The sequence below is a fragment of the Pteronotus mesoamericanus genome, unplaced genomic scaffold (genome assembly GCF_021234165.1).
Source record: "Pteronotus mesoamericanus isolate MK-2021 breed Mesoamerican mustached bat unplaced genomic scaffold, CSHL_Meso_final contig_130, whole genome shotgun sequence".
In the NCBI taxonomy this organism is placed as follows: Eukaryota; Metazoa; Chordata; class Mammalia; order Chiroptera; family Mormoopidae; genus Pteronotus; species Pteronotus mesoamericanus.
In genome coordinates, this window is record NW_026555060.1 from 15,145,981 (window position 1) to 15,172,532 (window position 26,552).

General features: G+C 37.8%; 1 protein-coding gene across 6 annotated transcripts in view; it reads left to right on the top strand.

The window, feature by feature from the left end:
- The window catches only part of ARHGAP21 (Rho GTPase activating protein 21), a 134,658-nt gene that overhangs the window by 759 nt on the left and 107,347 nt on the right, over positions 1 to 26,552 (top strand). For all 6 annotated transcript variants that reach the window (XM_054592604.1, XM_054592589.1, XM_054592595.1 and 3 more), the window contains exon 2: positions 765 to 1,210. In XM_054592604.1, coding sequence (XP_054448579.1) covers positions 1,133 to 1,210 — 78 coding nt within the window. In that variant the 5' untranslated portion in view covers positions 765 to 1,132. The remainder of the gene's footprint in view (positions 1 to 764; positions 1,211 to 26,552) is intronic.

Below are 26,552 nucleotides of genomic sequence, written 5' to 3' on the forward strand. Positions count from 1 at the left end.
GTGGTTTTCTTTTTCCGATTTTTTCCCCCCTAGGTGGCCACAGGGAAAGGGAAAGATAATGTCGAGTAGTAGCTTAGAGAGCAGCAACTACATTAAAGTTGCTTGGGTTGCAGCTTCATTTAGGTAGCTCCGGAATCATGCCCCGGAGAGGGAGCTGCGCCGGAGTCCCGCCCGGCCCCGCGTCGTCCCCACCCAGCCTTGCCGCGGGCCAAGGAAAACAGCCGCCTCCTGGGGGACACCGGCCGGGGCGCGGGGGCAGGCTGCGGGCGCCTCGAGGCACCCAGCGGGCGCTGGCCGCGTCCGAGGCTGGTTTTTTTGTTTTTATTTTGGAGTGAGTGGGAGGGGAGCGAGGAGGGTTTTTGTAAAGTATTATCCCATTTTAGTCTCTTGGAAAGGAAACTTCCCTTAAGTGTACCTATCTGGGTGATGCGGAAGAACGTCTATATTCCTTCACTTCTGCACAGAAAATTAATTAAAAGCACTTGAAAAGGGAATGGTTTTTCTTGAAGGCTGCACAACAGCCAGGCGTCTTTGTCGCAACCACCATGCAGTTCTGATGTTTCTTCTTTCTCCCGATTTATACATTTTTTCTTTCTTTCTTTTTAATATGGGAGGCTTATTTTAACTTTAATTTGTTAGATTCATCAGCATGGATCGAATTATTTTTCCAGGTGTTGGAAATGCGCGCTCAGAGTAGACGTGTGGGCAAGGCTAAGGTCAGCGTCTGGAGAAAGTTCACGCCCTTTAACTTTTCCCTGTTCCAGGAGCGATCTCGTTGGGAGCTGACTCTCGAGCCTTCACGACCTACTCAGATTCCAGTTGGACTCGGAAGGAAAGGGACCGCTTTCTACATTTGGCTTCACTAGCTGCCAAGAAGCCTGTCTTTGTTTTTGAAGTCTCTAGAAATGGACGGAGACGGTGCAGTCAGTTGAAGTCCGAAGAAATCATCAGGACATCTTGCAGGGGCTTCATAAAAACATTCCTTCTCTGGCACGTTGCTTCACCAGCCCTGTCCCTCCTCGGAGCCTGGTGTGGAATTATTCCCTTTTTTAAATTTTTTTGCTGCGTGGCGGCATTTACCCCCCAATGTGGACTCCAAAGGGTTGGTCCCTTCTTTGTGATTTGAAATGAAATGATGGCCACACGTCGGACTGGTCTGCCTGAGGGAGATGGTGACACACTCAAGGCCCACGGGTCCCCAGCCTGTGAGGTAAGTGCAGAGACAGCACTCTAGGCCCCCTGTGGCCTCTCGAGCGTTGGGGGGTACTTGTCACTGGACCTAAGAAGAGGCTTTTGGGGGCTTTGAGCTGATCAGTGGGAGCATCTCTGCCTGAGCACTAGCAAGGTGAAGCCTCATTCATTTTTATTTCCAAAAACTGCCAGTGATTCCTTTGCAGGAATGTTTCCCTCACTTTGAAATGTCACCATCTTAGTCACCTCTGAGTGGGGAAGTCTCCCATTTCAGTTGTCTGGGAATGCCAAAAGCCTGTTTTCCTTCAGTCCCCATCCTCTAGTACTTTTGGAGTTGGGCTCGTTAGGGGGTGGCTTTGTGGATTTTGTGTGTATCCAAGATTTATTCTCTGAGGTGGTAGCAGTTGGTTTGTTTTTTGCGCTTGAACCGTCAGCTCTCTTTGATACCAATGAGTTTCCTGGCTGCTGTTGGTGTGGATCTCTGTTTTGGGTAGAAAAATAAGTCTTTTCTCTTGGCCAGTTTAGGCTCAGCCTTGGAAAACTACTTTAAAGAGTTGTAATTCCACCTCTGAAAAATCTCCTCCCTTTACTGTTCTTTATTTGGCCCTTCCTTTCGCTGCTCAGAAGACCTGTGAGCTGCTCAGGGGTGTCAGGTGGCTTGCATTGCCTTCAGACCAGCATCTTTGGAAGGGCCCAGAAGATTTTATGCCAGGCTTCTTGAAATTGTTTAACCAGACAGAACAGAAATTATAGATCTGTTGATTTATGACACCCATATGCCCTGTTGTCTCTCATTACCTTTTTCCATTATGTTTGGACTTTACTTCTGTAGCGACTATATTGTGTTTAATTTGTTATCGGTAGTTTCAGTAATTTGCTAAATATATTGAGTATTGTTATCCTTACAAACTTTATTCTTGAGATGCCTATATTTTTATTGAAAGGTTAAAGGTTACTTTAGATAGCAGTAACGTTCCCTAATGAGCCTTCACTCATACTCATTTTGTGCCTTGTAAGTGTTAAATTTTAACTTTGTGGTCATTGAAACAAGGTCTAAATATGTGAGTTTTGGCATTTTAATAAAAATGAATCAGAAGTTAAATTTCTGTTTGTAGAGCATACAGAGAATATTACATCATTCAGCTTACTTCATATTAGATTAGAAGGTTTAAGCAGAAAATAGGTAGGTACAGTAGAATTTATTAGACAGAACTATAGGTTTACAATTAGAATCAGTGTTTTACTCTTTGACACCTGTAAACACCTGCTTGCAGGTAAAAAACATGATTAAGTATAACACCACAATCCTCTGATCATGGTAAACCATAATCACTCCTTTTGGAAGGCCTACCTACAGCTTGGTGATTGCTTAATGTGTATTGTAGTTACATAATAATATGTACTGTGGTCCTAAAGCCTTATTTGTCATTGTCTTGTGAATACTTTAATTAGCATTCATTTGCATTATATTTGCAAGGACAACGTTATTTGAATTTTTTTTTTTTTTTTTTTTTTTTTGGTCATTTAAAGGGTGTCCTGAAACTGAGAATTTATAATAGACACATCTTGTTCTTGGCTTACAAGGCAGTGTTTCCAGTTGCAAACTTGACTTTTATTAACAATGACAGTTATGTATTTTTCAAGGGCTGTGAAATTTGTTTTCACTTGGTCCTTACTGCTGGCATGACCATATTATTTTAGTCTGGGAACCAAGAAAACACTATATTGTCTGTATTTTGCTCATTTAAAGACTATATACACATTTGAATTAGTATTAAACTAAGATATTGCTTGGTATTTTAATGAATAGGTAGATATTTGCTACTGGAATGCTTCGAGTATCAACTTTGGGTTGATAATATTAAAGTCTGAACACTGCGTTTAATTTTGGTGCTTAATTTTATCAGAAGTATTACATTCTAGAGTTGTACTGTCACTATTTAAAAATTTTTAAAAACCAGTAGCTAGGCTTTAAATGTAGATTTGAATAATAAATTTGTGTTTTTACCTAATGAGATGAGATGATCAAGAGATGAGCATGTCTTAATATTAATCAGCCAAAATACTTAACTTTGTAGAACAGAAGAAATCTATATAGCGAGTTAATAGGATTCGCTGTTTCATGCCTTATCTAATTAGCTACCTCCACCTTCTATGAATGAGTTGTTGCTTTGTTGAAAAATGATCAAATATTTCCTGTTCATTTTAAGAATCAGAATCTAATCTGTTGATAGATGTAGGTGCCCCTCCCTCAAGAATATACTGTAAGGTTAAAAAACAAATAACAATCTTATTTTGTAATAAAGAATTGTGACAATCCAATAGACTATATCTAGATTGGCATTATATAGTGAGGATGACACTATGTTCACACAAAATTATATACTTTGCACAGTGATAGATACAGTTATCAAAACTGGTTTCACTTAATCTGAGCCAGATAAGTGTTTTTTTCGGGGGTGAGGTGTGTGTGTGTGTGTGTGTGTGTGTGTGTGTGTGTGTGTACACAGTTTGCTCTATAAAGTATGCTGATACCTAGCCTTGAGTAACTTGGCTCACAAAGTCACTTTGTATAGACTCTGAATCCTCTGATATTCTCTCCCACTATATGAAATCATATAGTATTTGTCCTTTGAGGTTCAACTTGCTTTTTATTATTTATTTATTTTTTTTAGCCAAAGGTGCAAACTTTGGTTTTCAGTTTTCTATAACAAATTATTTTTCCCACTTATACCATTCATTTTGCCTTTTATCAATAGTTCATAATGTTGTTCAAGTGTTTAGCACTTTTACTATCATTAAAATAAATTTAATTACTAATGTTAATTAATTTATGTTTTGCTTCTTCGCCTGGGCTAAGATTATCCTATGACTAGAATGTGTTATAGCTGATGAAAAATATTTGTTGGTTGATTGTGGAATAGTGTAAATAATAAGGCACTTTCTGTGCATGAATTCATATGAAAATTTATACTTTTGTCGTTTCTGGAATACATACTATACACTTTGCTTTTATCCCAGATTCCCTTGTTCCCCGATCCCCACCCCATCTTTCTCCTTCTTACTCTTTTTTTCAGGGTTCTTCTTCCTCTGCTGCCCCCTTTCTGTTGGTTTTAAACGGAGCCAGGCCCTCCCAATTAATCTGTTCTCTTTTCTCATTTCCTGGGTTTTATTTTACACTTTCCCATGGCTTTAATTTATATGCCAGTGATTCCAAATTTACAAGTCTATTTCAGATTTTATGGTTTGTCTCTAGGCCTATATAGCCAATTGTTGTGTACCAGCTTTTGTTTTGTTTTGGTTTTTTGGATAGACCACAGGCATTTCCGACTCAGCAAATTGTTCCCCTACTATCAACCTGTGTTTCTTCTTTTAGTGAGTAGCACCACCATCTCCTTATTTGTCCAGGTCAAAAACTAGGTTATCATCCCTGGCTCATCTCACTCCTTCCTCCTATCCAAAGTCCTACTGAGGGCACATTCCAAATCCCACTGCCACTACCTGAGCTAAGGTCAGCTGTATCTCCGTGACAGACCCCAGGTGAGGCTTGTCCCCTTCCATTGCTCTGTCTTTGCCATAGACTGCTCCTCTTGCAATAGAAAGCTGATCATTGCATTACCCTGCGTAAAACAATTTTCTGGTTCCCCGTTGCCTTGGGAATAAAATTCAAACTCCTGAGAAGTCTTAAAGGACAGTGATAGTCTGGCCTGCGCATCTCCTGTCTTATTTATTTTCTCTTCCTGTGTATCCTACACTAAACTGCTTTCAGTTCCCTGGGGGCATCAGTGTCTCTTCACTTCAGGTCCTTATAAGTGGTCCTTATAAATGCTGTTTTCCTTCACCCTTCCTTCAGTCTCCTCTCTCTCTGCCTCCACTTCTCCCTGGCTGATTTTTACTCCTCATTTTGGTCTTTTCTTCAATATTCCATAGGAAAAACCTTCTCTGACCCTCCAGGGTTGGATTTGTTGCCCCTAGTGCATCATCCCCAAACACCCTATACCCTGGGAGGAATAGCACTTAATTTATTGTCCATATTCTCCTGGATTGCAGGCTCTGTAAGAATAGGGACCCTGCTTGTTTCTGCAGCAGTTGGTACATAGTAGGTGTTCAATAAATATTTGTTGAATGAACGAATGGATATGTAGGAAAGGCTTTAACTTCTATTAAATGTTTCCCTGGATATAATACACTATAGTCTCTTGCCCTCTTTCTTACCTCATTATTTCCTCCATCTTAGGCTCTTTGACGTTTCCTCAACTTTGTGACCTGTTAAATCTTTATATGCCTCAGGGCTCAGTTTGACTCTCTTTTCCTCTTGTTATGCTTAGTTTCATGGTTTTAAATATGAAGTATTAGCTGCTAATTCATATATGTACATATATACTCATATATTTGTGTGTGTGTATGTGTATTTCCACCCTGACCTATCCCTTGAATTCAGGTTTCTATATCCAGTTGACCTGACTGCTCAGACTCCGCTTGGATATTCAAGAGGCATATCCAAAACCAAATTCCTGCTTCTCCATATCCACTCCCCCTGGTCACCTTCCCAGTTTGCTCCTTTTATAGTCCTCCTCGTCTTAAGCAATAGTAATCCCACCCTTCCAGGCCAGGCATCTGGGAGTGATCTTTGATCTTTCATTTTTTTCAGGCATAACATGTAAATCTAGTTGACTGGTCTCTCAGCCTCAGTCCTTGCCAGCCTGAAGTCTGTTCTTCACACAGGAATCAGAGTGGACTTTTTATAAAACAGATCATGGCACTGCTTTGCTCAAATTCCTGTAATGGCTTCTCATTTGCCCCAGGATAAAAGCCAAAGTTCTGACTTCCCTATAAAGCCCTGTATGGTCTACCCTGCCCCTTCCCTGACCTCAGCCTCCGGTTACCCTCACCCTCCTCACTCTGCACTGGCCTCTCTGGACTCTTGGTCTTGTGCACACACACTGCACATGCCATTCCCCAGAGCCTGTCCACTTGCTATACCCTCTCCGTGCAACAACCCCCACCCCAAGGTGTCTTCACAGCTGGCTTCCTTGTCTGCTTCTGGTTTTGCTTAGAGATCATCTCCTGAGTGAAGCCTTTACTGGCCATTCTGTTTATTGAATACCTCTTCCCTGCTTCTGTGAAAAGACCTGCCCTCCTTCTTTGCTTTATTTTTCTCTGGGTTATGTAATCTCCATCTGACATGCTTATCCTCATTTTGCTTATTCATTTGGGTAGATAATGTATCTAGAATGTAAGTGTGAAGTGCAGTTTGTCTATGTTCACATTATATTAACATTTCTTGTGCCTAGAAAGGTACTTAGCACATTGTAGGCCCTCAGATGTTTTTTTTTCCAATGAATGAATGAAATGGGGACTAAGAAACACTTTCCAAAATGTTATTGAGTTTCTATCTAAGTATGTAATATGTCAATACTTAATTTAGATTATACAAAAATATCTAGAGTTTGAAGTATATGTTCTTTCTTAGGCCTGTATTTCCAGTACGACTGCTGTTAACATTTTTGGTGCCTTTTTTCTTTGCATCCTTCTTACCTTTGGGAAGCTGGTAACCTAGTAACAGTAACCAAGACGGTGTGTAGTACAAACTTACGAAATAATTTGTATCAAGAGGTGAGGTAATAGTAATTAACAGACTGGTGGATGGGGAATTAGACTGGTGGAGAAACTATAGAAAGAAACTGTCTGTATTGACTTATTCTTTTTTTCTTAAAACAAATGACTGGCTAGTTAGGAATGCTCCTTATTATTATATTTTTGATTTTTTAATATCAAACATTTCATTATGTGATAAAAATGATCACAACATTGACAAAATGTTGACAGCTGTTAATTCTGAATGATGAGAAGTTGGAAATTATATTATTTCCATATTTTCTTTTTTGCTTAATTCCAAAACTACAGTGAAAAGACACATTTACAGATTTTAAAAATATGTACTTTTTATCAGTGTGGTGAAAATCTGGTTTCTCGAAAACCTCTGCTGAAAAGAAATGGTTAAACACTTTTTGAAAAGGGTACATACTACTAAAACCAATATTTAAAAATTGTTTTAAAAGCCAGTGTTTTCCTAATTGGAGGCCTAAAATTTTGCTGATCTAGTTGTAGTACAATATAATGTAACACTATCATTTGATTGTAAACGTGTATTTGTTCATGTTCTTGAATCTGTCAGAATGCCATAGTGTGTCAGAAGCTTTATGCTGCAAATTAGGATTAAAGGTGAAGCTTGTTGGAAATAAGAACAGCAGCATGCCAGCCCCGACCAGCATGGCTCAGTGGGTTGAGTGTTGTTCTACAAAGTGAAAGGTCAACAGTTCGATTCCTGATCAGGACACATTCCTGGGTTTTGGGCCAGGTCCCCAGTTGGGGGCATGAGAGAGGTAACTGATTGATGTTTCTCTCTTGCATTGATGTTTCTCTCCCTCTCTCTCTTCCTTGCTTTCCCCCTCTATCAAAATAAATAAATAAAATCTTAAAAAAAATTAGAATAGCAGCAAGTATCTTTAGGTAACATTTCTGCAGAAATCTGGATTTGAATGTGTGGAGTGGGACCTATCACTAGATAAGGGCCATCAAGAAAATGAGCTTCCAGGTCTAAAGACAATTTCCCCATCTATTGTTAGTGATCCATAGCATTTATTTCTTTCAAGTTAAACATATTATGAAGTCCTTGTTCCTTGATTACATAATCTCTGATCCTTCATTGCTTTAGTTATGATCAGGTCAAATAATCTAGTACAGAAGTGATGTTCAATTTCTTTTGTTCTTTGCTTTGTGAAGGGATTTGTCATCTTATTATATTTAACAATATGTTGATTTAAGTATGGGTACTGCTAGTGTTGATAGAGATGCACAGATGCTGTTATTGAAAGCAGCTATTTTCTATTACAGAAAGACCATATGGTAGGCACTTATTTTTCTTTCTGGTCGATGTGATTAGATTAGTAGAACAAAAGGTTATTGGACTTAAAAGATTGTCCAAGTATTTATCTAATTTTAATTGACTATAAGGAATTAAATATGTTTAGATATTACGAGCCCTCTAAGTATTCTGTTGGTTTAAGTAGGAAGATTTCTTCAGGCATAAGCTCAATTTTGGATTGCTTCCACCAACATAGGTTTTTTGCTTTTTTTTTTTTTTTTGGTTGGAGTTGTCATATTCTTTAAAAAACTGAGTATTGGGCAACTAGTGCATTTCACAATAAAATCTGGAAGGTGGCCTTTTGTGCCTGTAAAATAATCTGAGAGACAAATGGATACTTGTACTGTAGGTTAAAGAAAATGTGATGGAAATTATTTTTTATGTCTTCTTTTTTTCTAATTTTCTGTGAATATGCATGTTATTCCACTGTGTAGATTGTGAACAAGAGAATAGATTTAGAAACCAAACTTGATATTTCTAAAGAATTATCTACTGGGAAAGTTTTTAGATAAACCAGAACAAACAATTATAAAAAAACTGCAAGTTGAGTTTACTTTTCCATAGTCAGACTAGCTGTTGTTGAGTTTTCTGTTTGACATTGGGCATGTTTTGGATTCAGAATTGATTACTTACTCCCTTTTCCCCTTGTTGTCTATCTCTGTTATGAAGAGACATCTGGCATGGTTATGAGTAATGAGATGTACGCTGTGTTGCTTATAACCCCACACCTTCTTTTTCTTTTTAACCTAATGAAGACATAGTTTTTTAACCTCTGTTCACTGTATTAATCTTTAACATATCTTGACAGGACTTAATATTAAGAACATTTTGATTTTCTCCTTACTTAAAATGAGGCGACTATCCTTAAATATCAGAAGATAGAATGATTACATTTCTTCTGGATATGTCTTAGCTACTATGATCTTGGGGATTAAGACATCATTTTTTTTAAACCTTGAGAAATGTAGACATCTTAATCCCCAGTATTTTGTAGTAAATAAAAATTCTGTATTTAAAAGAACTTGTATTAGCATGATTGAGACCTGCTTTCTCCTCTGGGTTCTGTATATTGGCTTCTGGAAATATATTTTATATGTGAGAGGAGGGATTGTTCTGGGCACCCAATTTAAGTCAGATCTTTATTGTAATGCTTTTAGGAAACTGTTTTCAATGTATTTTCTTTTCATTCAATAATGTATTTGAGATACCTTTCTCTGCCCATAAGGAGATGGAGATCTACCGCCATTTACAGAATTATATCTATAGATATAATATATATACAGTGTGTGTGTGTGTGTGTGTATATATATATATATGGTTTCTTTGGTGTATCTTGTATTTATTTGTTCATGTTAATTATCAAAAAAAATAAAACTTACACTGGAAGGGGAAAAAATACATTATTCTTTACCTAAGTATACATTGTCAAGAGTTTCAGAAATCATTCTAATATTAATAGTAAAAAAAATCATTAACAGAAAAATTCTCTCTGCATACCCTTTTTCCTTTAACACCAGCAGTTATTCTGTCCATCCATTAAATCAGTCCTGCCTTTCAGTCTCACTGATTGTATGATGCATTGGCTAATACAATGCACATACAATGTAAACTAATTACAGAGTCCAACTGCCAGTTCTGCAGTAGAAGCAGGATTTCTTGACGTCAGTGAGAGTGATGTTGGAGAAGGAGCAAAGCCACTAACAAAGAGAATCTGGCAGAGTGAGACCAGTGGACAAATGAGGAAAGCATAATCAAGGATCAGCATCTTAAAAGAGAATGATTTGAATTTAAAGGATTAAGAGGAGGCTTTGAGAAAACGGATGTCCTTTAATGTGATTGCATATGAGGGGATGTATTCCTTTTCTTTTAGGAAGTGATGTTCAGTTTGGACTCCAGTGATTATGCCACCAAGAGTTGATAGGAAATCCTAGCTTCTCTAGTTGACTTTGAAATAAGGCGGTTTAAACAGAGGTCCAGGGGTAGCTTCTTGAAAGGTCCTACTCTTAAAATAGCTCTTAGATGCCCATATATTTCAGAGTTCTGAACATTTTAGATGACTTCATTTCTTTCTAAAATCCCTTTATTGGGATATGATTGAAAGGTGAACAACTGTACATAGTAACAGTATGTATCTCTGAGGTTGTGGTTTCAACACCCATGAAACCATCCCCACCATCAGGGCCATAAACTTACCGATCACCTCCCAAAGTTGCCCCCTACATCCTTTATTATTGTTATTGTTATTACTATTACTTTGTGGTAAGAACACAACATAAAATCTACAGCCTTAGCAAATTTTAAATATAAAATATGGTATTGATAGTTATAAGCACTGCACTGTGTAGTAGATCTCCAGAACTTGTGTATCTTGCGTACCTAAACCTGGGTGCCGTTTGACTGTCACCTCTCTGGTTCCCGCAGTGTGCTCTCTGTTTCTATGAGTTTGACTATTATAGATTACACATATAAGTGAGATCATACAGTGTTTTGCTGTTTTGCCTTTCTGTATCTGCCTTATTCACTTAGCACCGTGTCTTCCAGGTCCATCCATGTAGTTGCAAATGGCATGATTTCTTTTTTTATTTTAAGGCTGAATAATACTCTCTTCACGGTCCTGATTTCAGTTCCTTTGTGTAAATATGCAGAAGTGGGATTACTGATTCATGTGATATTTCTATTTTTTGATTTTGCAGGAACCTCCATGTATACTACTGACTGTACCAATTTACATTCCCATCAACAGTGTGCCCAAGGTTCCCTTTTCTCCACATCTTCACTAGCACTTGCTATCTTTTGGTTTTTTAGCAACGGCCATTCTAAGAGGGTGAGATGATATCTCATTATGGTTTTGGTTTGCAGTTCACTCATGAATGGTGAAGTTAAGCACTTTTTCGTAGAAAATATCTGTGCAGGTCCTTTGCACGTTTTAAAATTAGATTATTTCTTTAGTTTTTTTTTTTAGCTGCCTTTATTTATTATTAAAAATCATACTAGTAGCAACAATTACTATTACCCTGTAAACTCAATGGAAGAGACCAGGTACCACTAGGAGTCTTCCTTGGGGTGGTATGATCCGCACAAGAACTCTTAGCTGAAGACATTACTAGATCATGTTAGTTTATGGCCACTGGAAATACATCTCCTCTAGACAGGGGTAATGCAAATTCTCTTCAGTTTAGAAGAACTTGGAAAAGAATAGTTTTTCCCTGTTTAATGGTTGGCTATTGCTTCCAGTCTTGGCTGTCTTTTTATTTAGCCATCAAATCTTTTCATCTAACTTTTACTTTCAAACAATACTGAAACATAGTGTTGCAATCAAGTGGGATCACTAAGCAAAGGGGACGCAAATATTTAAATCCCTAAAATATGCATATGTATTCAGAAAGCATAAGGGTACCCAAAATCGCATGGCATAGAAAGCGAATGCTACTGGACATCTCTAAAGTATGGTAAAAGTTTGGTGTATTTTTGATAATAAAAAGTATCTTCTTTTCTTCTTCTTTTTTATTTTTTTAATGAGCTTTATTGAAATACAATTTTTACACAATAAAATTTACAGATTTTCTTTTTAAAGATTGGCATTACTTTTAATTACTTTTTTAAAAAATATTTTAATGTTTATGCTATTACAGTTGTCCCATTTTCCTCCTTTGCCCCCCTTTACCTGGAGCCCCCCTACTCCCTCAGGCAGTCCCTATACCGTTGTCCGTGTCCATGGGTCATGCATATTTGTTCTTTGGATGCTATACCCCCTATGCTGTACTTTAAATCCCCATGACTATTTTGTAACTACCAATCTGTACTACTTTACTTAATCCCTTCACCATTTCTCTATCTGACCCCCGTCTATTTGGCAGATGTCAAAATGTTCTCTGTATCTGATTCTGTTTCTGTTCTACTTGTTTGTTTATTTTGTTTTTTAGAATCAATTGTTGATAGATATGTATTTATTGTTATTTTATTGTCCATGTTTTTCATCTTTTTAAAAAAGACCCTTTAACATTTCATATAATAGTGGTTTGGGCGTGATGAACTCCTTTAGCTTTTTCTTATCTGGGAAGCCCTTTATCTGTCCTTCAATTCTACATGATAGCTTTGCTGGGTAGAGTCATCTTGGTTGTAGGTCCTTGCTTTTCATCACTTGGAGTATTTCTTGCCAACCCCTTCTGGCCTGCAAAGTTTCTTTTGAGAGCTGACGGTCTTTTGGGGAGTTCCCTTGTAGATAACTACCTGCTTTTCTCTTGCTGCTTTTAAGATTCTAACTTTGTCTTTAATCTTTGGCATTTTAATTATGTTTCTTGGTATAGGCCGCTTTGGGTTAACTTTGTTTGGAACACTCTGTGCTTCCTGGGCTTGTATGTTTATTACCTTCACCAAGATAGGGAAGTTTTTCATCATTATTTTTTCAAATATGTTTTCAATTTCTTGGTGTCTCTCGTCTCCTTCTGGCATTCCCATGATGCAAATGTTGGTGTGCTTGAAGTTGTCCCAGCGACTCTTTACACTATCCTCATTTTTCTGATTTCCTTTTTCTTCTTGCTTTTCTGATTGGCTGTTTTTTTTCCTTCCTTATATTTCAAATAGCAGATTTGATTCATCCACTCTAATGTTTATTCCCTGTAAATTATTCTTTTTTTTCAGTTAGCGTATCCTTCATTTCTGACAGGATCTTTTAAATGCTCTGGAGGTCCTTACTAAGTTTCTTGAGCATCCTTATAACCAGTATTTTGAATTCTGCATCTAGTAGATTGCTTGTCTACATTTTGTTTAGTTCTTTCTCTGGGGTTTTGTTCTCTTTCATTTGAAGCATGTTTCTTTGTCTGCTCATTTTTGTAGTCTCTTTATATTTGTTTCTGTGTATTAGATAGAGCTGCTATGTTTCCCAGGCTTGATCGAGCAGCCTAATGTAGTAGGTACCCTATAGGATCCGGTGGCACAGCCTCCCCTGTCACACAAGCTGAGTATGCGAGGTGTGTCACCATGTGGGCTGTGTACACTCTCCTGTTGTAGTTTGAGCTGTGACTGCTGTTGACACTGCCAAGGTTAGCCACCATCTGTGTTCTGTCTAGGGTCACCCAGCATAAGCTACAATGTGATTTGCAGATGGCTGCTACTGGTGCTGGGCTTGGAGGTGTCCAGGCGAGGCCAAACTGGGGCCATTAGCGAGAGGTATGGACCTCACTGAGGACAGATGCTCCTTGTTTGGGAGAATTTAGGAAAATTTGAAGCATGAGCCAAGACAAGCCACTGGTAGGAGGGGTGGAGACACAGAAGGGGCTGGTCCCATATCCGTATGTGGCAGATATTAATCCGGAGGAATATCTCAGGGTCCATGGGTCCCAGCCCCACACCTGAACCCCCAGTCCAGGATTCCAGTACCAGGAAGATAAGTTTCCATTCTTATGGAAAAACCACAGAAACAGCTTGGGTGGGCCTTAAGGTTGGGTGGGGTAGAGCCCCAGGGAATCACCAAGGTGGGGCAAACAGTGTGGGCCAGGTCGATGGAGCCTCAGATATGGTGTCCACTTGGTGGCTCTTTGGCTCTGTGGGCTGAGGGCTCAGAAAAGGAACCATAGCTTCTGATAGCACTTTTGTCTGTGAGAAAGCTGCTTCCCAGCTCTTGTCCTGATGCGGGACAATTCAGTTCCTCCGCATATATCTTTTATGCCTTTCAATCGGCTGCCCCTGTGCTGGAGCTCAGAAGAAGAGAGTTTGAATAAGTCTGTGTGTGGGCCCCTTAAGAGGAACTGGCTGGGACTATAGCAGTTTCTACATTTTAGTCTTCTACAGCCTAAAACCCTGCTGGTTTTTATAGCCAGAGGTTATGGGGATGTATCTTCCTGGTACTGGAATCCTGGGCTGGGGGTCCAGGTGTGGGACTGGGACCCATGTATCCTGAGACATGCCTCTGAATTAATATCTGCCACATATGGATATGGGACCAGCCCCTTCTGTGTTTCCACCCCTTCTACCAGTTTTGATGTGGTTTTAAAACTGGAAAAGTCAGCATTTATGCTCCCTGTCACTACCGGAGGCGATAAATAGAGACAAGGATTGACTCTTTATGGGCGTTTTATTTAGATGGTGGTGATCTGAGAAGATGGGGGGTTGTGTACCCTTGAAAACCATCTTAACAATTCATGTCAAGTTAACCTTTTTATAAGGAGAAGTAAAGAGTAGGTAGGCAGTTTGGAAAAAAGTTTAATCAGATAAGATTTGCAATCCAGTGGTGATTTTCCTGGTATTTCTTTATCTGCTGATCAGCAATTCTTTATCTACATCTTTACCTGGTTTCTTCCCTGGAACACACTAGGATGCCGTCTGATGGGTGGCTAGCAGGCCCCCTGGGGCACAATGGTTGAAATACTGTAACCTCTGGAGTCATGTAGGTCAGTGCATTCCAGTTCTTGGAATAACAGCTTTTCATGTACATTAATCACGTACGCCTATCAAGTATAACTACAGCTATAATCTTTAATTCTTGAGTTCCTCTATCAGTTTCTTCTTTAATTCTCTAGTTGTAGGACTTAAATTGAGCTCAATTTATGGCAGTTCTGAATGTTGGTTGTTTTGTAGTTTAGTAGTAATTTAATGTAGTTGTGCAAGGAGGCAAGCCATGTTTACCTATGCTGCCATCTTAAATTGACCTTTGTTTTTAATTAAAATTATTTTAATTTTTAAATTACAGCAGATATTCAATATTATGTTAGTTGAATGTGTACAGCATAGTGTCTTTTGTAGTTGGCTTTGAATTGACAGTATATCAGGTAGGGATCTTACGTTAGTTTCTGAAAAGGATTTTGAACTTCAGAAAACAGATTGTATGATTAAGAAGATGATAAAGTGCCAGTATCAGGAATAAAAAAGGAGGCATCATTCAGAACCTACAGACATTTAAAAAGATAGAAAGGAAATGTTATGAACAACTTTATGCCATGAATTTGATGACTTAGGTACAATGGGCAAATTCTGTGTAAGGATCCTGATACCGGTTAGGTTTGTGAGTGTGTGGGGGTTCCCACACCAGACAATTCTCCAACACCAGTTGAGTGTCCTACAATTCAACTTTCTGACGCTATCTACCCAGAGCATCATAGCATCGGATGCCACAGGTTAAAGGCTTAGTCCACTGAGACTGCCCACCTTCACTTCAGCCACAAATAGCAAGTCTAGATAGCCAGTCACCTGTACTTCTGACCTGCCAGGCTCTAGATGGGAGTTTCCAACAACCCCCTTCTTGGGTTCAGTTAAGTTGCTAGGAAAGTTCACAGAAGTCAGGAGGAACATATTAATTACAAGATCACCGATTTATTATAAAAGGATATAACTCAGAAACAGCCAGATGGAAGAGGAATATAGGGCAAGCAAGCTGTGGGCAAAAGGGTTGGAGCTGCCGCGCCCTCTCCAGGAGCACCGCTCTTCCTGCATCTGCGCATGCTCACCAAACCAGAAACTGCGGACCTCCTCCTTTTGGGTTTTTATGGGGCTTTATTACATAGGCATGATTGATGGAATCATTGCCCATTGATTCAACCTCCAGCCCCTCTCCTTTCCCAGGAGGAGAAGGGGTTGGAACTAAAAGTTTCAACCATCCAATTATCTGGTGGCAACCATCCTTTATTGTAGTCCAAAATTCACCTTATTAGCATAACAGAAGACACCTTTGATGCTCTTATCACTTAGTAAATTCCAAGGGTTGTAGGAGCTCTGCGCTAGAAATGGGGATGGGACCAAATACCTATTCATTATGAATCACAGTACCACAGCTTAAGAGAGTCAAATTACAAAAACTGCACCAAGAAGAAATTTTTTAAAAATTCTGACGAGTGCCATATATGTTAAAGAAATTGAGTTTGGAAATAAAAACCTGACAAAGAAAACTCTAGATCTAGGTGGTGGCATTGATATATTCTATCACCCATTCATGGAGGAAGTCATACCAATTCTATGCAAACTCAAAAAATAGAAGGGGAGGGAACACTTCCCTTCTCCTTTTTATGAGAGTGACAGAAACCTGGCTGTTGCAGGCTGAGAGTATTATAAGAAAAGGAATTCAGACCAATAACTCTCATGGTTGTAGATGTAAAAAACCCTTAACAAATTGTTAGCAACTCAAATCTAGCAATATATATATACAAAGGCTAATATATCATGATTAAGTAGGAGTTATCCCAGGAATGGGAGGTTAGTTTATCATTTTAGCGTATTAACAGTTTAACATATTAAGAGAATTCATACAGTTATCTCAGTAGATGCAGAAAAAGCACGTGATAAAATTTAACACTCATTTATCATAAAAACTCTTAGAAAACTGGGAATATAAGGAAACTTACTCACTTGATAAAGGGGCTCCTTACGGCGATTGAATGTGGTGAAATATTGAATACTTTCTTACTGCTGAGATTAGGAACAGGAGAGGGATGTCTGCTGTCCACACTTCTGTTGAATTTCAAACTGGAGACCCTCTTTAGTGCAGTAAGTCGAGAAAAAGAAGTAAAAGGAAGGAAGGGAAAAAGGATGGAAGACAGAACTCTTCTCTTGTAGACAATGTGATTGTGCACACAGAAAGTTGTAATGAATCGCCCTGGCTGATGTGGCTCAGTTTGTTGAATCGTCATTTCATGACTGAAAGGTTGCAGGTTTGATTCCTGGTCAAAGCACATACTTAGGTTGTGGGTTAGATCCCTGGTCCAGGTGCATAGGATTCCCCGGTCTAGGTATGTACCAGAGGCAGCCAATTGAGGCTTCTCTCTCACATTGATGTTTCTCTCCCTCCCTTCTTCTCTCTCTAAAAGCAATAAAAAAAGTTCTCAGGTGAGGATAAAAAAAAAGAAAAGGAAAGAAAGAAAATTTTAAGGGATCTAGCAATAAAATTTACCAGAACTAGTAAGGTTGCAGGATACAAGGATACAAAGATACAAACATTACCATACAGAAATTAATATTTTCTATATACTATCAACAATTAAAAAATGGAATAAAAATAATAGTATTATTTTAATATTTTAGAGATGGCCTAAATAGAGAGATATACTATGTTTATGGTTTGGAAAACTCACTATTATTAAGATATGAGTTAGCCACAAATTGCTTTGTAAGTCCAATTCAATCCCAGTTAAAATTCCAGCAGGGTTTTAAATTTTTTTGTTAGAAATAGACAAGCTGATTCTAAAATTTATATGTAAAGGCAAAAGGACATAGAGTAGTCAAAACAATTTTGAAAAAGAACATAGTTTGGAGGACTTACACTGCTATTTTATAACTGTTACTCAAAATGCTACAAAAATCAAGACGGTGTAGAATAGGTATAATGATAGATATACAGAACTATGGAAGAGAATGCAGAGTATGATCATTTGAATTCAGTGGGTGAATTCAAGTGGTGTTGGAAGAAGTAAATATCTTTATGGACAGAAAGGAACCTCCATCTTTACCATACATCATCCAGAAAAGTTAGCCCCAGATAGAACACTGAAGTACATGTAAAAGCTAAGACAATAGAACTTGTAGTCAGGGATAAAATATGCATAGCTCTGGGACACACCGGTTCTGAGACAGGACACACAAAAAAAGTTAGCCAGAAAAAGAAAACCCATGATAAATTGGAGTTAACAAAATTAAGAACTACTGCTCTTTGTAAAACACCATTAAGAAAACGAAAAGTCAAGCCACAGATGGGGAAAACATATTTGCAAAACATGTATCTGATCAAGGACTTGCTTCCAGAATATTTAAAGAACCCTTACAACCCAATGATAAGACAGACAGCCTCTAAGGGGAATCTTAAAGCCTAAGTCTCCGACACAGGTGATGGCAGCGTGTTTCAGGCAGAGAAGACAGTATGGCCAAAGCAGAGTGAGAATGGTTAAGAAGGAAAGCCACCAAATTAAGGAAGAAAAGTCATATTACAATAAACACTTGTTATTCTATGAATCAGTTTCCATATAAGATTTTCTGTGTCTTTGCAAAGGTGATATGGTTGTTGAAGAACTGAATAGCTTGTACTTTTTTTGTTTGGAAATATATAAATCAAAAAGTTATTTAGTAGTCCTTCAACTTCTGGCATGCAATATATATTTATTTGTCTCTGGTTTTGAATGTCACAGCTTTTTAATATTCTCCTTTCTTGGTGCACTTCAGGTATTAATGCTATTGCTATTTACTAGCCCTAATATTTATTGACTCATAATATACTGTTTGTAGGTGCTAGGCTATAATGTGTTTTCTGGAAACATACAGTGGTATAAAGGATAGTTTAGGTAATTATTTAGGGTTTTAAGAGAGAACGTTAAACCCTTTTTAAGTACTTTACCTCATTTTATCCCCATGACAACCCCACGAGGTATGTATTTTTATTATATCCATTTTAAAGATGTGGAAACTTAGGTACAGAGAGCTTAATTCAACTAAGTAAGGCTCCATGGCCAGAAGAGGAATATAGTGATTTAATGGATAGAGTGGTAACTTATGATCATAATTGCTTTACTAAAAGGAAGAAAAAAAACTTCCGATAGAAAAGTCTTTACTTTGATCTAGATTTACCACTTTTACCTAGATTGAAATTGTTTGTGTTCTGTTACCTAAGTGGTAAGCAGTTTTATGGAAAATTAATGGACAGCTAGGAAATTTGATCAACCCTGTATTGTCATTTGGCAAACCAGGAAACTTGATGTTTTGACATCTTCAAAGTGTCAATTTATGGTACGCAAATGACTGAAATCTTCTGTTACTTCATTGTGTTACATTAGTGAGCAAAAGGTATATGCTATGTTTATTGTCTCAGAGTTGGTCTCTAAGACTAAGGTTTGGAAGATAATCATCTATAGGTGTGTTAAGGTACCACTTATCATTTCTATAGAATGGTAGATTCATCATATTTTATAGGTTTTTCTGGAGAAAGCCTGTGGTTCATTTAAAGGTAAGCAACTGTAATAAGATTTAAAGTACATATACTTCTTTCACATAATGTCTTACTGTCCAACATAAAAACATTCACTCAAAGCAAATGGCAGCTTCATTGTCCCCTAAGTATACATGAAGTCTGAAGTGTTTTCATGTTTGCTCATGTCCATTTTTGCTTGAAATGCCTTTCCCATGTCTTCTTCTTTATGTAAATCCCATACTCCCTTCAAAGTTTGATTTGAATTTTGCCTGCTTGTAAAGCTTTCTTTCACCTTAGTGACCCTAGGGAGAAAAGATGTTCCCAGACCCATGGGTGATGGGCAATGGTCTTGCCTCGTGTATCTTTCCCCTCATTCTTTTCCTCTGAACTTCTGCTGCCTGGGAACTCTTATCTCTAAGGTTTGTGCAGATCTATAATTCATTATTCAAAGTGCTTGGGGATTTCAGTATTCAAAAGTTTTCGAATTTTAGAAATGTAAGATGATGCAGGTTCTGTGATAGCACCCCGCTGTTAGAGTAATTTCTGCTGTAAATGCATGAATATTTATACTATGGGGAATAAACAGATTTAGGAAGAGCTTCTTGTTAGCTCAGGGAAGGTCAGGTTATGCCGTCAATGAGTTACAAAACATATTTTGACTTTCAGACCTGTTTGAATTTCGGAAGTGTCCATATAGGATTATAGATAATGTATTACTCAATGTTTTTCAAGTATGAATTGTGTATAATGGGGGGGGGTGTACTAATCATATGACACCTTATGATTTCTTTTTTGCTTAATTTTTTCCCTTTATTTTTAGAGCTAAATCAGTTCAAAAGATGACCTATGTGTACAACATGTGTGTCTATCTTCTATCTATCTATCTATCTATGTAGTAGTATTAACTGGTAGGTATAAACATAAGTCGTATGCTTCAGTTGTTACTGTAGCTCCAGTTGTCCCATTTTTGACAAGTGGTAGTCTCTTTGAGTTTTCTCCCAAGTCTTTTAGACATAAACCCAATTGTTTTAGGTAACTTCCTCTCCAGTATGATTTTCTAATTTATCTTTTGTGTATATTTCCTGACCAAGACCGAGAATCAGCCATTTTTTAAAGCTTCACATTCTTTTAGTGATCACTGATATTTCAGGATCACATCTGGAGGTTAGAGGTGTTCATTGCTACTAGGTTGTAATTGTTCATGGTCTTTTTCATACTAACTTTTTTATTTTGAAATAACTTTAGACGCACAGAAATGTTGCAGAGTAGTATGGAGATATTATTATACTACAGAGAGACCTTGTATCCTTCATCCAAATTTCCCTAATATAAACATCTGTTAAATATCCATAGTACAATAATCTAAACTAGAACATAAATATTGCAACCATATTAATATTAAATTACACAGTGTGTTTAAGAATGATTTATAAAAGCTTGATATAGTTGTACTTTTAGTCTCCCAAGTCCTTTTCTTCTTTGGTATGACTTTTGTTTAGTGGTTCTAAACTACTAAGAAAGCTCTATCAGATCAGATCAGATCACCTGGGAACTTTTGAATATAAGATTCCTGAAACCCTTCTCTCCCCTTTTCCAGATTAGTTCAGAATCTCAGGTGGGTATAGCATAGAGAGTATCAGTGTAGATATATAAGGATTTTGCTAGAATTCCATCTGCCCTAAAAGCTTAGTGAGATAATTTTGGTAAGGAAGCAACTTGTGTTTGCTCACAACTGGTAATAGTGACCCCTTGGTGCCCAAAATAAGTTATTTTATCTTAAATGATTCAAGTTTGATGCTTCTGGGGCCAGACTTTCCTACCATACTTAGAATTGTTCTTCCACTTTGATTATCTCATTTAACAAACATTTATTGAGCACCTGCTTAGTGCCAGACACTGGGGATACAGCAATGAAAAGGTACAGACATGTCTGGTCTCTCCCTTCATGGATCTACATGGGTAATGGGAAGTGCAAACAATTGAGCAGTTGGATTATAATGGAGTGCAACGAATGTTATTTTAGGAGAAGATCAGGGAGCTCTGAGAAGCAGACAGAGCTCACCTAATGTAGGCATCAGGGAAACACTTCGTGGAGAGACTGTGTTTAGCGTTGTCAGGTAGGAGTTAGCTAGATAAAAAAGAAGAGAAGAATGTTCTGGCACAGGGAACAACCTGAGTTCCTGTATATGTCTAGTGGCTGCAGCTAGAGAGAATTTTTAATGTCTCATTGGAGAAAAAAGTGTAAGACCACAAGACCAAGGAAGGGGAAAGTATGGAAGTGAGCTACTTACTTTTCAAGTGAGTCTTTTCAGAGCATTCCAATTTTCATAGAAATAACTCTCATTTTTACTCATACTTCATTAGTTTCCATATCATCTAAGTTACATAATAACAACACAAATCAAACTGACATAAAGAGGTTTGTGGAAAAAGGAACAGACTGCTGTATTTTGCCATGTAAAATGCGCTCCCAAGTATAATGCGCACCCACTTTTTTGGCCCAAACTTTCAGGAAAAATTTTTCGTTTTAATTTTTTAATCCCATTTTTTATTTATTTATATTTAGAAACCAATTATTGTATTCTATGGTATTTTGCATATGGATATTATTGCTTTCTAGAGTTATACCTTTAATGCATAGGCATAAACAAAAGAATTAAAAACATTTATATAGATAGAGTTAGTACTACCCATGTATAATGTGCATCCTTATTTTTCCCTCAGAGATTTAAGCAAAAAAGTATGCATTATACATGGCAAAATACGGTATGTTAAGTGTGAGTCTCATTTGGTGGCAGCAGACGTAAGTGGCTGGAGAATATCTTCCTAAGCATAGAGGTGAACTTGCCATGGGATCAGCCAGTGTTCACACTCCAGGAACTGAGCATTTTGGTTTGTCTGGCAAGCCAGTTAGGCAGAGGTCAATTAAGCGAATATCTACAATGACAGTTTTGGGAATAGATGAGCTCACTGAGGGAGATGAGGAGAGGAGGGCCAAGGGTGGAACCTCAGGGAACAGCACCAATTAAGGGACAGATAGAGGAAGACAAACCAGCTAAAGATGTCAAGGACTAGTCAAAAACAAGCTTCTAGGAGCTTCACTATTCAGATTTTGAGGCCTTTGAATCTGACCTTGCAACTTTACTCTTTTCATTTAACCTGGCTTTTGGCAAATTTATTTTGCCATTTAAAGACTTTTCTCATTTAACTAATTCATATTCTGTATTCTGTAGAAAAAGTAGGAATGGACTTTGGGAAACTCTGCTGGAGGCAAAAAGGAGCAAGGAAGGGATTTAGGCAGGGTAATCATAATTAGCTTGTGGCTTTGGAGATTCTTTTGGTAGTCCTGTGGAGGTGAGGTTCCAGAAAGGAGTTTGGCAGGATATTTGGGAGATCATCGCAAGGCCCTTGTGGTGGTCCAGGAGAAAGTTGATTGGGAGACTCCCATCACTTTAGGCCGTGACAATGGAGATGGAAAAGACAGGTTCGGTATACATCGTAGTTGAAGTGACAGGACTTGGTAACTAGATGTGAGGTAAGGAAGAGGATGTCTAGCATCTCTGGTTTCTTCTGTTTGAGTGACCAGGGGGATGAATTGTGCTGCCCTCATGCAGATGGGGGCTTGCAGAGCTGGTGCAGTTTGTGAGAGGGAAGATAAAAGAGTTCAGTTTGGCCATGAGGTATGTATAAGGTATCTAGGTGTATTAGCAAGAGTCTAGACATGCAAATTTGGAACTTGGGAGAAAGGGTGGGGTAGAACAGAAGTTTGGAAGTAACTGCTAATGAAAACCGTGCGTCTGGAGGCTATCATCTAAGAAGAGAATAAGAAATGAGATGTAGAATTCTCATTTAGATAGGGAGGGAAACCCATTTTACGAGTATTAATGACCTTGATTTATTAGGTGTCTGTTGTAGATGTTATTTTATACAAAAGTAAATAAATAAACAAACCAGGAAGGCAGGTGTTTCTTTACAAATGAATGAGTAGTTAAGCCCTTAGCTTCCTGTCAGACATCTGGAAGATAGCGGGTGAGGAAGTGTAGTCTGTCTTACTAAGGTCTGGATTTTCTCACTTCGCTACGGTGCATCTTTCAGAAAGGGATGGTTTGAGAAGTAGGAAGAGAACAAAGCGAGTGGTAATATGGTACCCAGGGTGAGAGACGTTTCAGGAGCTGTTAGCAGTGTGACATGTACTGAAAGACTGAGAAAGGAGGGTACCCTTTTGATTAAGTACAGTGTGTGGGTCAGGGAAACTGCCACAGCCTTGTGTTCAGAGCTGGTTTGTTGTGGGAACAGTTGGCGTGATTTATTTTTTAAATATATAATCTTTATTATATTTTTCCGTTACCATTTAGTTTTCTTATTACCCCCCTCCTCCAGCCTTGATTGATTTATTATACCACCTTCCCAAGTTGTGTTCTCATTGAATGAATAAATGCTAGCCTCTGGTACCCAGAGCGAAGATAAAAGCAATAAAAAAATTAAATAATAATAAATGTGGAATAAGACTTTTATGCAAAGTCTTTCCTTTGCGATCTAATAATTTGAATGTACCAGTGTTTAGGAAGATGATGTAGTCCTGCCAGTCAGCTCTTGCTGCTGAGACAGGAAAGGGAGGGGAAGATCCTATTCGTGGATAACATCACTGCGGAGCTCTTGTAACAGCGCCCCGGTGCTGACAAAAGCTGAGTCACAGAGGACACGCAGACTGAACGGTAGCAGGCATGGCCCAGTTCAGGATTTTAGACTGCATGATCAACCGCAACTGGAGTTTACTGTGCAATCTGTATTGTGCATGGAGCAGTCAGGTTTGTTTGATAAATACATATATATATACAAATACATATATATATATGTTTTGGTTTTTAATTCAAAACTGCTATAATGTATAAAGCAAAAAAAAAATCAGTGAAAATGCTGGATATGAAACCACTGTCTTCTGTAACAAAAAAAAGTAATCTTTTAGACTATTATTTTTTATTAAAATACTTGTGTACCATGATATAGCTCAACCCTGATGATCTGAATTTCTCTAAAAGAATTAACTCTTAAACTGCATTGATGAGACTTTATTTGTAAAGCTTTACTTGGTGGGGGAGGGGAAATAAAATTAGCAAAAATGAAAGCAATAACATTTTAAGATAAGGTGAATGTTACATATTTTTGGAGACATTTTCAGTGTTTCATCTTTAGGCAAGATTTTGGAATGAGTTGCTTTTCAGCTAGTTTTTCATTTTTAATAAAATTTGGTTCTCGATTTCTTTCATTATAGAATTAAATGGAAGCTCTTTTTTGAGCTTAATTCTTTTACTAGTCTTTTGAGAAAGTAGTTATTTTGCAATAAAGGAAATTTGCTGGTTCTGTTTTTCATGATAGTTATATGTTTTTGAGCGTTCTTCTCTAAGAAGCAAAAACTCTTTATTTTTTCCTTCAACCGTCAACAACATGGTTATTATCAGGTGTAGACTGCTTTTGTAAGTCTTAAGTAATACTGTACATATTCGGCATAATGGCTTCTCTTTAGAATAGAAAAAAACCTGTGTGGTAGCTTTTTGTTTCACTTATCAGTGAATCTTTACAAATTATGAATTATTTACCTTGTAGCATTATTCATCACTTTGTGTGTATTTGTCTTCCTTATTTAAAAAAGTTCTTTAGTATTGTTTGAAATTTAAAAGAAAAACTAAATTTAAAATATTGAGAGCAATGAATGATAAATGATATGTACAAATTCCCCCTTCGTATACACACATACTGCCATTTATTTCCCAGTTCTCCCATACCCAATGAATGAACAGATGTTTATAACACATAAACTTAGTTACAAGTGGGACTTTTCAGTTTACAGTGCTTTCCTTTTTGTCCTATTCCCTCTATCCTAGAATGGTGAAAAGATATTTTCATAGTTTAGGTTGAGTGCAATAGACTGACATATCAGAGAAATTAGAAAAGGAGATCATTTAGTCCATATTTCTTCTAGCATAAGATTGATCTCTCAGTGCACTTTCTAGTTCTCTCCCTAATGGATTTACATTACCGTAAAAATATGGATTTCAAATGGCTGCTTAGAGAATAAGAGATACAGCAGTTATCTCAGCATGTAAAATTCATAATATTGGGAGCCTGTTAAAGCAGAAACAAAAAAAAACATAGTGTTTACTAACTATAGTTTGCAGCTATTACCAAACTCATTAATTAGTTGGCCTCATCATCAGAAAATGTTCTAATTTGAGGTCCTGGACCTTATAAAGTCTTCTTCATTCTGGCTAATCCCAAAGGAATATTTGGGTTGCAACAGAATTTAGGGATGCGTTGATCGAGTCGGCCAGTTATAGTACGTTCCTGTGGACATGCCTTGGCCTGGGGCTTTGCAGGACTGCTGATAACTACTTACTTATGGTTTAGATCCAACAATAGGTCATTTTGTTGCTAACACCTCTCAGAAGAAGAGTGTGTAGAATGTAGTGTTAAGTAAAAAATGGCCTGTGGCTTTTATGCCATCACTAAAAGTATTTGGTGGAGGTCACAAACTCAATGCTCTTGGGGCTAGACAGGTTCTGTACTAAAGTGAAGAGAGGTGAGGAATCAGGTATAAGACAACAGGTGCTGATAGGGACTGTAGCTAACTGGGATTCAGTTTCAAAATATTTATCCTATGTTGGACTTACTGTTGTCATATCATTTAATATTCTGGAGAAACTAAAATTTTGCATTTTTCTAATATGAATTCATCCTAATGTTTAAATGTTTATGACTAATTCAAGTTTTTAAAAATACTGTGTACAGATGTAGCTCAGGCTTCCAGTGTGTAACTTCTAATTTGTAGAAAGACTTAGGGTAGCAGTTGGTTTTATTTGAGTTTTTACTGTTGAAGCTAAGCAGCGACCAAGGATGCTGATGGATATCTTCGGAAAGTTTATGGTATATATCAGTAGGCAAGAAGTGTGAGAGTAAATAGAGGAGTAAACGAAAAGGCTGGATGAGGAACGAGGGAAGCTGACTGAAGAAAGAGACAACATAGTGCTATGAGGGGAAACAGGAGAGTGCCGCAGTTGGCAAAGACCTCAGTAGGCACCTTTCTGGCATACTGCTACGGAATCCTGACCAAGGTTTTGTTTATTAACTATTTCTGCACTGTTGTAGGGAGGGAGCATAGTGTTTTAATGAAGAATGAAGACTTTAGTGCCTAAGAACTGGCTTCCTACCCAGGGCTGTCCTGGCCCGGTGATGAGTCTGGTAGTACCCACTCACCTCTGCTTCTTCATCCCCAATAATAACTCCTACATCATGGATTTTTATGAAGATCAAATGAGAGAACTTGGATGCAGCATTTAACGCAGTGCTGTCATCGACAAGCGCTTAATATGTGCTATTATGATGAACATATTCTAGGTTGATAATTGTATACATATTGGTAGATGAGATTTTTTTTTTCTCCCCGTGATCATTTTTGGTAATAATTTAGGCTGTTTTTCTAGTCAACTCTATTTTTTTTTAAACAAATTTTTTTCAACTACGGTTTACATTCAGTATTACTTTGTGTTAGTTTCA